The sequence below is a fragment of the Leucoraja erinacea genome, chromosome 31, assembly GCF_028641065.1.
Source record: "Leucoraja erinacea ecotype New England chromosome 31, Leri_hhj_1, whole genome shotgun sequence".
Classification (NCBI taxonomy): Eukaryota; Metazoa; Chordata; class Chondrichthyes; order Rajiformes; family Rajidae; genus Leucoraja; species Leucoraja erinaceus.
The window spans coordinates 20,482,753-20,497,926 of NC_073407.1; the positions used below are offsets into that span (position 1 = coordinate 20,482,753).

The 15,174-nt window shown below is 41.0% G+C and overlaps 1 protein-coding gene across 1 annotated transcript in view; it reads left to right on the forward strand.

Moving 5' to 3' along the window:
- Positions 1 to 15,174, forward strand: part of ptpa (protein phosphatase 2 phosphatase activator) — a 46,453-nt gene that overhangs the window by 13,415 nt on the left and 17,864 nt on the right. The window contains exons 5-8 of the mRNA XM_055660256.1: positions 381 to 498; positions 7,619 to 7,718; positions 8,755 to 8,879; positions 11,747 to 11,847. Coding sequence (XP_055516231.1) covers positions 381 to 498; positions 7,619 to 7,718; positions 8,755 to 8,879; positions 11,747 to 11,847 — 444 coding nt within the window. The remainder of the gene's footprint in view (positions 1 to 380; positions 499 to 7,618; positions 7,719 to 8,754; positions 8,880 to 11,746; positions 11,848 to 15,174) is intronic.

Below are 15,174 nucleotides of genomic sequence, written 5' to 3' on the forward strand. Positions count from 1 at the left end.
AGATGTAGAATATCATGAGGGGAATTGATAGGGTGAATGCAAAAAGGTTTTTTTTAATCCAGGGTAGGGGAATCAAAAACAAGAGGACATATGTTTAAGGTGAGAGGGACAAAATTTAAAAGACACTTGGACATGTACATGGATAGGAATTGTATGGAGGGATATGGGCCAAATGCAAGAAAATGAGCAGATTAGATGGGCACCTTGGTCAGCAGGGATGAGTTGGGCTGAACGACCTGTCTTCATGTTGTATGATTCTATAAGGCAGTGTTACTTGGTGTCCCTTGCTGTCCATGGTTCCAGGAAAGGGAGGTTTAGTTAAGTGCCATTCACGTGTTCCCAGCACTTGCACTAATTAATAATTTACTTTATTGTTGTAGGAAGCTGAAAACCTGCTGTCTACTGTAATTCCCAAAGAGCTGAGAGCTGCTGTCCCCGAGGTTGCTGTGTATTTAAAGGAATCTGTGGGTAATCCGACGAGAATAGACTATGGAACAGGTATCAATATTTACAAATATACCAGTATCTCATCTGGGTGGCTAAGTACCCCATTCTGCATACTTATACCCATGCAAGTTTATCATCTTATTTTTGGTTCATTGTTCTACTCCAGAGAGGGAAGCTAATATTGTGACACTCCTGTGCCAACAATAATCAGTACTGTCGAAGAGTTACTAAATGTTGGATAAATTGTTAAACTGCGCCCCTGCCTGCCCTCGGGTGAATGTAAAAGATCCAGTGCCCAATTAAAAAAAAAAAGAAATTAAGTTCTTGGAATAAGCTATTTTTACTTCACCATTATTTAAATAAATGCTGGGTCATGTTAGAGAGCAGAGGGGTCAACCACTTTGCTGTACAACTGGAGTCACAACTTTTTTAAGTTCATGAGTGAAACACATGTCTTTTTTACAACAGTCTGATAAGTCTATTAGCTCTTCATTCACAGTTATTTACTTCACTGAGTTGAAATTCTCAGTTAGTAAAGTGAGGGGTTGTATTCATGTCCCTGATTAATGACTCCAGGATTATAAGAGTCTATTTATACTTCCCAAAAACAAAACACTATTGCAACAGATTATCTGGTCATTTTCACCTTTCTTCTTTGGTGAAACTAGCTGATGATTTATGCATTTAGCATTAAGTCAGTGAGGTCCTTCATTTAGCAAATGAGCCACTAGATAAATTAACAAAAATACCATGATTCGTTTTGGAACTCCTGAAAACATTCCACGATTGCAGGACTTAATATTTTGCCCAGCCACGGTTTGTGTTGCTCAAAGATTGACCACTAGATGGGAGTGTTTGTTAAGCAATTAGATTGCTGTACTTTCACACATTGGCATCTGGACATTAAATCCACGTTGTGGTGTTTCGAAAACACTCATTTGCATTGCCACTAATAAACATTACATGCAACCAACCTCAAAATGATTTTTTTAAATGTTGCATTCTCAATTCCTGTCCTACAGACACTTATAATGTTTCCTGTATTTAATTTCATTCCCTGGTGGAAAGTGTAAACAGTCGAGTGTATGTTCATATACTTCATGCCTCTGCAAAGAGGGGCAAGGGATTTGGGATAATTAATTTGGGATAATTAATACTCCAGTTCTGCTTTCATTCTTTCATATTGGTCGAGATTTCTCCCCATTCACAGAATAAGGTGTTACACAACATGTATTATCTTGCACAGTAACAAACTGCAGATGTAATTGCTCAATAGGTTATCTCTACTGCATTCATTCTAAGGAGATCTGATTTTCTCAAAATGGAAGGTTTTCAGTTTGGCTTTTAGGAAGTATAAATTGACTCTTATAATCCTGGAATTTTTACAGATTATATAAAGAGTAAAAGAGAATTAAGATGTGAACATTTGACCATTGGAAAATGCCACTTGGGAAGTAGTAATGAGGAACAAAGAAATGGCGGATGAACTGAATACGTTTTTTGCGTCAGTCTTCACAGTGGAAGATGCCAGCAATGTGTCAGAAATTGAAGAGAGTCGAGGGGCAGAAGTAAATGCAATCGCTATTACTGATATGAATGTGATTAGGAAGCTGAGAGGTCTGAAGATGGTTAAGTCACTTGGATCAGATGGACAGCACCCCGGTGTTCTGAAAGTGGTACTGTTGAGATTGTGGTGGCACTGGTAGTGATCTTTCAAGAATCACTGGAGTCAGGAATGGTTCCAGGGATCTGTAATCACAAATATAACTCCATTGTTAGGCCAGTTAGTCTGACATCTGTGGTTGGCAAAATATTAGAGTCCATTATTAAGGATGAGCTTTTGGGGAACTTGGGAGCACATGACAGAAGTCAGCATGGTTTTGTTACGGGGAGATTTTTCCTGACAAATCTGATGTTTTTTGAGGAGGCAACAAGCAGGATAGACAAAGGAGAGTCAGTGGATGTTGTTCACTTGGATTGTAGGAAGTCCTTTAATGGGGTGCCACACATGTTGCTGCTAAAGAAGATAGGAGCCCATGGTATTAGAGGCAAGTTACTGGTATGAATAGGGGATTGGCTGACTGGCAGAGGCAAAGAGTGAGAATAAAGGGGGATTATTCTGCTGCTGGTGACTAGGAGAGGACAAAGATTTAAGGTGAGGGGGAAAGATTTAATAGGAACTTGAGGGGCAACATTTTTACACAAAGGTTTGAAATGAGCTTCCGGAGGAGGTAGTTGAGGCAGGTACTGACACAACATTTGGACAAGCACATGGATAAGATAGGTTTAGAAGGATATGGGCCAAACACCGGCAGGTCGGACTAGTGTAGATGGGTTTGTTGATTGTAGTGTAGATTGGGCAACTTGGGCTGAAAGGCCTGTTCCACGTTGTATGACTAGTGGTGTTTTGCGGGGGTCGGTGTTGGGTCTGCTACATTTCACGTTATATGTTAATGATCTGGATGAGGGAATTGATGGCTTTGTGGCCACGTTTGGGGATAATATGAAGATAGGTTGAGGAGGCAGGTGGTGTCGTGGAAACAGGGAGGCTGCAGGAGGATTATGTAGGAAAGTGGACTTCATGCATTTTGATAGAAGGAATAAGGGCATAGACTACATTCCAAATGGAAAGAGGATTCAGAAAGCGGAAGTGCAAAGAAGCTTGGGAGTGCTGGTGCAGGATTCCCAAAAGGTTAATTTGCAGATTGAGTCGGTAGTAAGGAAGGCAAATACAATGCTAGTTTTCATAATGGGGTTAGGAGGGAGAAATAGATCAGCCATGATTGAATGGCAGAGTAGACTTGTTGGGCCGAATGGCCTAATTCTGCTACTATCACGTGATCTTATGATTTTGAGGGTACTAGAATGTATAACCAAGGATGTAATGCAGAGACTTCACAGGTACTGGTGAGGCCACTTTTGGAATATTGTGAATTTTGTGCCCCATATCTGCGGAAGGATGTGCTGGTTTTGGAGAGGGTGCAGTGGAGGTTTACAAGAATGATTGGGTTAACCTATGTGGAGTGCTTGAAGGCTCTAGGCCTGTACTCGCTGGAGTTTAGAAGGATGTGCAGGATCTCATTGAAACCTACCGTGTAATGGAAAGCCTAGATATAGTGGATTTGAAAACAATGTTTCAAGTAAAGGGAGAATCTAGAAACAGAGAGCACAAGCCTCAGAATAAAAGGACGTACCTTCAAACTGGAGATGAGAAGGAATATCTTTAGCCAGAGGGTGCCACAGATGGCCGTGGAGGCCAAGTCAATGGGTATTTTTACATCAAAGATGAATAGATTCCTGATTAGTCAGGGTGCCAAAGGTTATGGGGAGAAGGCAGAAAATGGGATTGAGAGGGGAAAGATAGATCAGCCACGATTGAATGGCACAGTACACTCAATGGGCTGGATGGCTTAATTCTGCTCCTATATCTTATGGCTTATTATTCAAGGACATTAATTAAAAACCTGACTTCGCTAACTAATAATTTCAATTCAGTTACTTAAATAATCTGAAATAAAGAGCTAATATCATTGATGCTAACCTGTTTAAACTGTTGTACTAGTGAATGTTTCATTAATAAATGTTAGGAAGCAACCTGCAGTTGTGACTCTTGTTGTAGCGACGAGTGGTTGACTCTTCTCTGCTCTCTGAAGTGATTTAGCAAACCATTTACTCTGGATCCATTCAGGATGAGCAAAGAATGCTGATGTGATACTGAAGTCTTGTGAAATGATACTACAAACCTGCTTTAAAAGGGAAGCACAGGAGGATGCTCACCGTGTACAGACTTGAGGCCAGAAAGATCCTAGACTTGCTTCCAGTTAGTTTGGAAGAGGAGGGTCACAGACTGTTCAGGAAAATTCTTGTATAACAATGAGTCTTTGGAATTCTCTTTCTCAGTGGAAGTTGAGCCATTGATTATTTTTCAGGCAGTGGTAGAATTCTGGATAAGCCTAGTGGTGAAAGGTTACCAGTGCGATTGCAGTTACATTGCGATTGGCCTTGATTTTACAGAACGGTGGGTGGGCTCAAGGGGGAGAGAGGGAGGGGTGGAGAGAGGGAGAGGATGGAGAGAGGGAGGGAGAGAATAAGAGAGGGAGGGAGAAAAAAAGGAAGGAGGAGAGAGGGAGGAAGTGAGAGGATGGGTGTGAGGGAATGGGGTGAGGGAAAGGGGAGGAAGGGAGAGGGAGGGAGGGCAAGAGGGATGGAGAGAGAGAGAGGAAGGAGGTAGAGATGGGGGGGGGGAGCATGGCAGGGAGGAAGAGGGAGGGCTTCCAAAATGGCTTCTCAAACATCATAGAGGGCAGCAATTCTCCCATATGCTCATTTCAGCACTGAATGCTGTTACTCTAGATGAGATAGTTATCTGGTGCTAAATGTTTACATGTTTGGAAGCAGGAAGCAGCCGTTCAAACAGCAGTATACAAAGAGATAGCAATGAATGCACTGTCAAGTATGGTGGGTAGAAGACATGTCAGTCGGTAGCAAAGTTATGCATTTTTGTACTCTTACATGGGTATGACCGCACATTAAAAAAAAAACAATTTTTTCAGCAAAATGGCACCGCGTAAAAATACTGATTTCCTCAGCAAAATACAGATTTTCAGGTACTAAAATACTGAAATGCCCCGACAAAACTTTGCAGCTTTGCTATTGTGTCAACGCTTGCAGTAAAAGAGGGCAGCAATTCTCCCATATTCTCTTTTCAGCACTGAATGCTGTTACTCTAGATGCTGTTTGCAGCTTGGAAGCAGTTACTAGTCTTTGGTACTTCTTGAGTAATGCTAATGAATTAGAGACACGAGGAGGTGCAGATGATGGAATCTTGAGTGGAGGACAAAGTTCTGGGGAAACTCAGTAGGTCAGGCAGCATCTCTGGAGACATGGAAAGATGATGTTCCTTGGTTGGATCCTTCAGACGAATTACTGTTGTAACGTAATGAAACATTGACATAATTATGCGGACATCAAGTGATGATTTGAGGGCGGCACAGCGGTGCAACGGTAGAGTTGCAGCCTTACAGCGCCGGAGACCCAGGTACGATCCTGACTACCGATGCTGTCTCGGTGGGCCGATGTGCCTGTTTCCGCTCTGTTTCTCAAAAGTCCAAAGTGATAATGGTCAGATAATCTGTTTTAGTGTTGTTTGCTGCTGGATATAAATCGATAAGGCACCAGGAAGAACTTGGCTGCTCATTTTCCATTACTTTTCAGCAAGCTCATTTTATGTCCACCTGAAATGGCTGGTGGCTTCTTGGTTTAATGTTGCCATCTCTACCAGTATAGCAGTTTCCCATTTGTACTAACTGCTTGGCTTGCGAGTTCAAACCTCTGGTGGGCTTCAAATCCGCAACTTTAAAGATGAAAGTTCTACACCAACTCAACCATGACAGTGTGTAGCTCATGTACAATGATCAGCGTGGAACAAGACTGTAGTTGGGGAGGTGAAGACAAAGACTGAGTAATAATTTCAAAGAGATTTGATGCTAGGATGGATTTTCTGAATGGATTACCTAATATGGGTCGAATGCCCGCTTTTGCAATCAGGCTTTCATTTTAAACAATACTTTGTTGGAAAAGAGTTCCCAGAGCCTGTTATATGATGATGAGCTGCTCGTCATTAGAGATTTGAAAAGATACAGTTATAAGTTGGTGTGCTAATATCATTAGGAAAGCACCCCTGAATGAGACCCTGAGTCCATGGAGTGAGATAGCTGGATACATGTGGACACTACATGAGCAGGAAATACTGTGTAGAATTGGAGACTATCTTATTTCAGAATTCTTCTCTGGAAGTTGGGCACCAGCAGCATTTACTGCTTATCTCTCCCCTGAGAAGACGTTGTCTTGAGAAGGCAGCAGTTTATATGTGGTGAAGGTAGCAGAGATTCCAGGTGTTGTCAAAGTTTTGGCTCCTCACAGAATCTCAAGGCACAGAAGATAATTTGTTCATCTAGCCTGGGTTTTTTTTAAGGAAGGTCACCCTGTCCTTCACTGTCATGAAATTACTTCTTTTCAGATATTTATCAAATCCCTTCTGAAAGTTCCTATTGTATCTGCTTCACGAGGTTTCCAGACAGTTCATTATCATTCATGAAAACAATTTCTTCTCATCTGGTTGACAATCCTTGTTTCTGGTTACGTCTTTCCACTAGTGGAACATTTCTCCCTATTCTATTAAAAGTCTTGCATTAGTTAACCCTCAGACTAAATCTTAAAATGTCTCTGTTTCATGGGGAAAATTCTCATCTTCCCTGGTGTGTGTGTTCCCCCCCCCAATTTCAACTAATAGTGATTACTCTGTTTGATTTCTTGAAAAGTAACTTAAAATGCAAGCTGGAGCTCAATCAATTCAAAGAATTAATGCCAAATGAGGCATGGACACAATTACTGTTGCTGAACCACTGTCCGTCACAATGTAACTCACTGAGTGCTCCAGTTACTGGTGCCATCCACTCTATCTGGGTAAGCAGACAGAGCAAAGGTTCAGTGGGGACAGCAGCGACTGCTTCATGGTATTCTTGACCTTTCTGTAACCAGTGGGCACCACAATGATAGAATCCTCTTACTGATTCAGGTATTATAAAATATGCTTTAGTTTTTGTTTCTTTATTAAAATCTCTTTCAGATGTGCTCCTTTTTTTTTAAAATAAGTAAGAGTGGTGTGTCTGTATTTATTTGCTTCTCTGCTTTATGGATGTTGACCAGTATTATACTTATGGATGTGTCTGCCAGAAGGTTGATCCAAAATATTAAAACTTTCCCGCTAACAATGTCCGCTGTCTGACATTGGGGACTTGCCTATGTTATAAGTAGTGTCTGGGATTTACACTGCTGCAAACTAGAGGAATGAGACCCACAGATTTTGTTTTCAATGATTGGGTGACATCTCCTTTTGATATGCCAGCTTCCTGCAATCATGCCACAAAAAAATTTCAGACAGTAACTCCTATAAATTTCCCTTTCAGGTCATTGGATATTTTAAAAATGGAGTTACTCTGTTGCACTGGTTGGGAGCATCATAATGAGGTTGGGTTTCAGTGTACATTGTGGCAGGGAGTAAGGTTTGGATATGAACAAGATTAGTTTCAATCCATAATGGTGTGAATAGCTTGACTTTAACGTCCTTTATCATGGTCTTTGATTTGTTCTGTCTCTCGCTCTGACACAGGTCACGAGGCTGCATTTGCTGCGTTCCTCTGCTGCCTCTGTAAAATTGGAGTTCTGAAAGTGGATGACCAGCATGCCATTGTATTTTGTGTATTTGATCGGTGAGTCCAATTGTGCCAATAAATTGTCCTTGGAAAATGAATGCTGAAACGTTTAAACCTTTAATAAATCTGATTTATACATCACAAGTAGAGCAGTGGTCGGCAACCTACGGCCCCCGGGCCGAATGCGGCCCGTAACCCGAAATCAACCGGCCCGCAGGCGGATTTTTCCCCCCGTAATCATCCGTCAACGCAGCGGCCGAGCTCTGACTGTACCGCATCTTGCGCAAAGCCACCAGCACGGACACGCACCTTCTGTGAACACGTTTAAGAAAGAACTACAGGTGCTGGAAAAATAGAAGGTAGACTAAAATGCTGCCTCACCCGCTGAGTCTCTCCAGCATTTTTGTCTACCTTCTGTGAACATGTGATTTGATGCCTGCCATCCGGGACACGATCCATGTGTACACGTGATAGATGTGGCCCGCCATCCGCTCACAGACGTGCGTCCCGGCCCCTACGCAGAACAAGGTTGCCGATCCACAAAGTAAATTATAGAATCTCTGGTATAAATGCGAAGATGTTGCTAGAAAATCACAATAGCCTGGGGGTGGCATGGTGGAGCAGCAGTTGAGTTGCTGCCTTACAGCATCAGAGACCCGGGTTTGATCCTAACTATGGGTGCTGTCTGTACACATTTTGTATGTTCTCCCTGTGATGGATAATCTAATAGGGTTAAAATTTATGATTGAGTTTAAGAGGAGAATTCTAAAGGAAATGTTTCAACTTGATGACATCTAAAATCATGCAGCCACAAATTAAGATGGTCACCAGTAAATTCAATACAGAATTCAGGAGAAAAATCTTTATCCAGAATGTGGAACATGTTGCCAGGGGAATTGTTAAGACAGATGACGTTGATGACTTTAATGGTAAGCTAGATAAACACAAGGAAAAATATACTTTGAAAGGATAAGGTGATTAAATGAATGGGTGGTAAAGACTGGTAAACTCTAGTTTAGTCCAGTTGAGACAAAGGTGCAAAAAACCCAAAGTAATGCCAACAAACCAAGTTTTGTCTCCTTCAAAACCACAGGTACCTGCAGGTGATGCGAAAGTTACAGAAAACGTATCGAATGGAGCCAGCGGGTAGCCAAGGGGTCTGGGGCCTTGACGACTTCCAGTTCCTTCCCTTTTTTTGGGGCAGCTCCCAACTCGTAGGTAAAGTACCATCATCAGTTTTCCCCCTTTCACCTGATACCTCTCCCTCTCCAACCCAAACCTCTGAACTCTTACTGCCTTCACACCACCATTTCTAACCAGGCTGGATCTCTATATTTCAGTACATTGTTCAAGTTCAAGTGAGTTTATTGTCATGTGTCCCTGTATAGGACAATGAAATTCTTGCTTTGCTTCAGCACACAGAACATAGTAGGCATTTACTACAAAACAGATAAGTGTGTCCATATACCATAATATAAATATATACACACATGAATAAATAAATTGATAAAGTGCAAATAACAGAAAATGGGTTATTAATAATCAGAGTTTTGTCCGAGCCAGGTTTAATAGCCTGATGGCTGTGGGGAAGTAACTATTCCTGAGCCTGGTTGTTGCAGTCTTCAGGCTCCTGTACCTTCTACCTGAAGGGAGCAGGGAGATGAGTGTGTGGCCAGGATGATGTGGGTCATTGATGACACTGCCAGTCTTTTTGAGGCAGCGACTGCGATAAATCCCCTCGATGGGGATTCATTGATCCAGTTATCTCACCTTGAGTAGTTTCAATTCTGGACACAGTAAATGTGGAACAGTATATTGGTCTTGGTTAGAGTAGAGTGCAAATTCAGCAGGTTGATGTCAGAGATAAAATAGTTAATTACAAGGAGAGATTGCATATTCTTTGGCTACCATTCCTATATAAGGATATGGGATCTAATTGAGATGTTCAACATGTTTTTTTAAATAAATATTTCAGAGTAAATAACTATTTCCAATGGTAGGTGAGAGGATAAAGAGGACAGTACTTTCCTATTAAAGATAGACAGAAAATGCTGGAGTAGCTCAGCGGGTCATGCAGCATCTCTGGAGAAAAAGAATGGGTGATGTTTTGGGTCGAGACCTTTTCTACAGATGCTGCCTAATTTTGTGTCTATCTTCAGTGTAAACCAGTATCTGCTGTTCCTTCCTACACACTTTACTATTAAAGTTGGGCTAGTCGGCAGCAGGCACTTTTTTTACTGGCAAGGTAATATAAATCCAACGCTGGTGTTCCCAAAGAGCTATTGTGGTTTTGGGTCAGCTGAAAATATTAGTGCGGTACTGAGATTGATAGATTTTTGTTATTAGCCAATGCAGTTACAGTGCACAATAGTCATGATATATTTGAGGGGCTGAACAGATTTAATGGGGTGAATGGCCTACTCATCACATGCACCACATGTGGTAGGAAGCCAGACTGAGGGGCAACTGTGAATGTACAACTTCAATTCACACATTAACATACAGACATTCAGTCTTTTTTTTAATTGCCATCTGCGGTCTTATTTTCCCATTGCTCCAAATTCTGAGCTCAATAGGTTGGGCTGGAAATTTGTTCCCTCGTATGTCACGGTTCTTTTCAGTTTGTGCCGACTTGACCACAGTTTTTTTCCCGACCACCCTGTATTGGCATACGCAGCCTCTGTTGCATATCCTACAGCAAACATCCATTCCTATCTCGCATAGAAAGACTTGAGAAATTGGACTGTTTTTCACATGGGTCAATAAAGGACAGGAGAGATTTAACAGCAGTCCTCAAAATTATGGTAGTAGAATAGATATTTCACTTGGCACGAGCGTCAGTAATTTATGCCCCTAGTGGAGGTGAGGAGAATTTCCTTTCTAGTACAGCAGGCTGTTATGACGTGGAATGCCTTGCCTGAAAGGGGCTGGGAGAGTGGCAGGAGTGGGGCGTTAAGTGGAGGCGGGGGTCGTTCATTTAGGAAGGAGAGGAGCAGGAATTCCTTTAGTCAGAGGGTGGTGAATCTGTGGAATTCATTGCCACAGAAGGCTGTGGAGGCCGTCAATGGGGATTTTTAGGGCAGAGATAGATAGATTCTTGATTAGTACGGGTGTACGGGGAGAAGGCAGGAGAATGGGGTTAGGAGGAAGGGAGAGATAGATCAGCCATGATTGAATGGCGTAGTAGACGATGGGCCGAATGGCCTAATTTACTCCTATCTGTTATGAACTTACGAAAAGGATGTCAAAATACATTTCAGTGAGGAATTGGACAAGTTTAATGTTACAAATTCTTATGTTCTATGTAATATAAACATGGAAAGGAAAATTGTATAGAAGAGCAGGACAAATTGGTAAAGTAGTTTCAAAGTAGCAGCAAAGACACAAAAGACTGGAAGGATCTTCTGTAAATGTACTCAAAATCAGAATATCTAGAACGTTGGAAGTGTGAAATAAAACAGAAAATTCTGGGGCAACGCAGCAGGCCAGACAGCAAATGTAGAAGGGGTAAGAATCAACGTTTATTGTTTGTGAACCTTCGAATTGGAAAGGTTTGTACAGGTAACATGTTTGTTATTGAACAGGAAGTGGATGAGGAGGAGAAAATAAATAATGAAAATAAAAAAATTGGCCGATCAGTGATAGGGTGGAATGTAGGAGAGAATAAATTACAAAATAACTGGTAGTGCAGGAAAAAGGGGGTGGTAATTGGATGAGTAAAGAAATGTAGGTTTTATGGGTATCCTGCAACCCAACTGTATGAGTATTGAAGTATCCAATTTCAGGAACTCCTGAACCTTTTAAATTGTCAAATCATAAGATGATCTGCCATTTTCAAATGCACCAAAAGTGTAGGAAATGATGGAGAAGAGCAATGAGTGGATTGGATATTTAAAGTGATAGGTGTGCAGCTTGATCTTACTTCCCGATTGGAAAGTGTTCACAAAGCAGTCTATCTGCCTGTGCTTTCAGTCGGTGTCTTAACTGGAAGCACACAGGGGATTCTTGTGGGGAAATGAATCATATTTTTATTTACATGTTTTTATTTCAGGACTACATTTGAATTGTGTTCATATATCTTTCAGATCACCCCACTCTGACTCCGGTGCATTTTGTGGACGAGAAAATAGTGAATGAACACCACAAGGAATACATGTTTCTGGAATGCATCAAGTTTATTAATGAGGTGAGAAGTCAAACCCCGTTACCGTGACAGGGCAAGTTACTGCAATGCATTTTATAGATGGTACATACTACAGCCACTACTGCTGCATTGGTGTAAGACATGAATGTTGAGGGTGGTTGATGGGATATCAGTCAAGTAGGCTGCTTTGTCCTGGATGGTATCAAGTTTGTTGAGAGTTGCTGGCACTACACTGAGCCATGCAAGTGGAGAGTATCACATCATTACCCTGATTTCCATAAAAGCAGCACTCCTGCATGGAGAAATTGCCCCTCGGGTCTCTTGTAAATCGTTCCCTTCTCACCTTAAACGTATGCTCTTTCGTTCTAGCCTGCTTAACCCTGGGAAAAAGACTGTGACCATTCACCTCAACTAATGCTCTTATGTTTTGTTTACCTCAACATCCACTGCTCCATGGAAAAATGTCCAAGGCTATCCAGCCTCTTCTTTGGCTCTCGGGGACTAGCTCGAGAGCCCTGGTAACATCTTGATGCATCTTTTCTGCACCGGTTCCATTTTAATGACATCCTTTCTATAGCAGGGTGTTCGAAGCCATATACAATACTCAATACTCCAAATGTGACCTTGCCATTGTCTTGCAAAGCTGTGGCATGATGTCCTAATTCTTGCAGTCAATACCCTTATCGATAAAAGCAAACGTGTAGTGGCAATTTGGGCATTGCATGTATCTGGAAATTAAAGATGCATATGACAAGTATATTGCAATAATCATGGGGTCTTTACGTGATGTCATGGTTGGGGAAATCAAATTAGCAGTAATAACAAGGAGGATAAATTCATAGACTTGTAAGAGGTGGTTTTCCAAATCATTATGTTTAAGGAACTAGTTAGGGACCAGACTATTTTAAATGTGGATATTGTGCAATGGGAAAGGGTTAATTAATAAGCTTCTAGTTACGGAATTTTTAGCTAAGCATGATTACAACATGATAGAATTTTATATTGAAAGTGAAAATGATTCATGAATCTCAATAAAACCATCTAAAATTAGGAAGCATGGGTTGGTTCCAGCAGACTGGGAATTGACATTAAAAAGGTATGGCAGTTACAAAGAATGTAGTTTACAACAAATATATACCCATTTAAGGCACATAAATTCTACTTGGAAAAAGCGGTTCTGACCAGAGAAGATTCGATCAAAGGCCTATGATATTGCCAAAAAGCAAAAAGCCTATGGATTGGGAAAATTTCAGAATTCAGGAACGGAGCACCAAAATATTGATAAGGGAGAGAAAATAGAATATGAGAGTAATATAGCAAACCATATAAAACAATGTAAAACCGTATGGACAGATATATAAAATAAGAGATTTGTAGGAACTAATATGGATCCTTGACAGGCTGAAAAAAAATATTGTGGACTAAGGAAATGGCAGAGATATTAAATATTTTCCGACTGTCTCTACAGAATAAGCTCAAAACAAAACTCCTGGAAATGGTGGAGAATGGCAGGTCCAGAATAATTGAGGAGTTGAAATTAGAGTATTGGAGAAGTATCAGTATTGGTGACATTTATGGGAATAAAAGCTGTTACATCTCCAGGATCTGAAAACCTTCATCCTAAGGTTTTTCTTTAGAAAGGAGTGAGAGAAAATGGGGGGCTACAGACCAGTTAGCATGACATTCAGGGAAAAATGCTAGAACTTATAATTAAGCAATGATAACTGGGTACTGAAAAATGGGCAGAACAAACATGGATTTACAAAAGAGAACTCATGTTCCACATAACTTTTTGCATTTTTTGATGGTGTTCAAATGTGCCACATCCACAAATTCCCATTTATTTATCCTAGCAGGTTTTTAATAAGGTGCAACACATACATTGTTAAGCAAGTTTAAAGCATATGGGGTAATGCACTGGCGTGGATTGATTAACAGCCAGAAAACTTGAGATGGAGTAAATGGTCATTTTCTGGTTTAGAGACTCTAACTATTGGGGTGCTAAAGAGATCCATGCTGGAGTCTGAGCTGTTCACACCCTATATTGATGAGGTGACCATGTGTAATTTCATCCATGTGTAGAAAGGAATTGCAGGTGGTGGTTTGTACCGGAGGTGGACACAAAGTGCTGGAGTAACTCAGCGGGTCAGGCAGCGTTTCTGTAGAAAAAAGGATGAGTGATGTTTTGGGTCGAGACCCTTCATGTTTGCTGAAGATATTAAGCTTTGTGGTGGAGTGAATTGTGAGGAAGTTGCAGGAAGTTTTCAAGGGAATCTGGACAGCCCAAGTGAATAGGTGAGCACATGGCAGATAGAATATGACGTGGAAAAATGTGAGGTCATGCATTTGGGAAGGAAAAAAATAGAAAATAGAAAGATGCTGGGGGTAAGAGGCACCTGGGCATTCTGGTTCACAAATCTTTGACAGTTACCCTGTAGGTACAATAATTAGCAAGGTGTATGATTTATTTGCTTTTATTGCAAGAGGATTTGAGTAGAAAAGTAAAGACTTTTTACTGAAATTGGATAAGGGCTTTGGTGAGATCACAGCTGAAATATTGTTTATTGATTTAGTCTACCCATCTTAGGAAGGATTCACTTGTGATGGAGGGAATACAACAAATGGTTACCAGATTGAATCCAGGGATAGACTTTGACCTATGAGAGAGATTATCAGGCTTGACCTACACTCGCTTAAGTTTAGAATGAGAGGAATTTCTTATGGTATCGGACAAAATGAATCAAGCGATGATGTTTCTCCTGGCTCTGGCGTCTCACACACAATTCGCAATCTTGGAATAAGGGATTAGTCTTTCAGAATGGAGATGTGAAGAAAGTTCTTCACCCACAGGGCAGCGAATGGTTGGAATTCTCTGTTCACGAGTGGCACGGAAGCTGACACTAAATATATTTTGCATGCAAAGGATATGCAACAAAATACTAAACATAACTACTTTCATTTACATGACATTGCTGTGTCCCAAACAATATGGTGCCCTGAAATGGAGGGACTATGTAAAAACGCTCATGTAATTTCTACATGGTGAAACCAAAATGTAGAAAAATGGCCTATATTTAAAACCTGGCAATGTGCACTTTAACCACATGTGATGTTTTTCTATTACAAATCTCAAATTGTGCAGTACAGAGACAAATAAATAAATGATGGGTCTTTGGCCCAAACATTATGGAGGGAACTGTACAAACATATGAATTAGGACCCCCTCATGGTGTTCAGTTTAATGGGATCATGGCTGATCTGATGGGAAGCTCAATTCCCTATTCCTGTCAACCCTTCACCCCCTTATAATGTGCGTATCGACTTCTGCTTAAAAATAATCAAGGACACTGCTTCCTCCACCCTTTGACA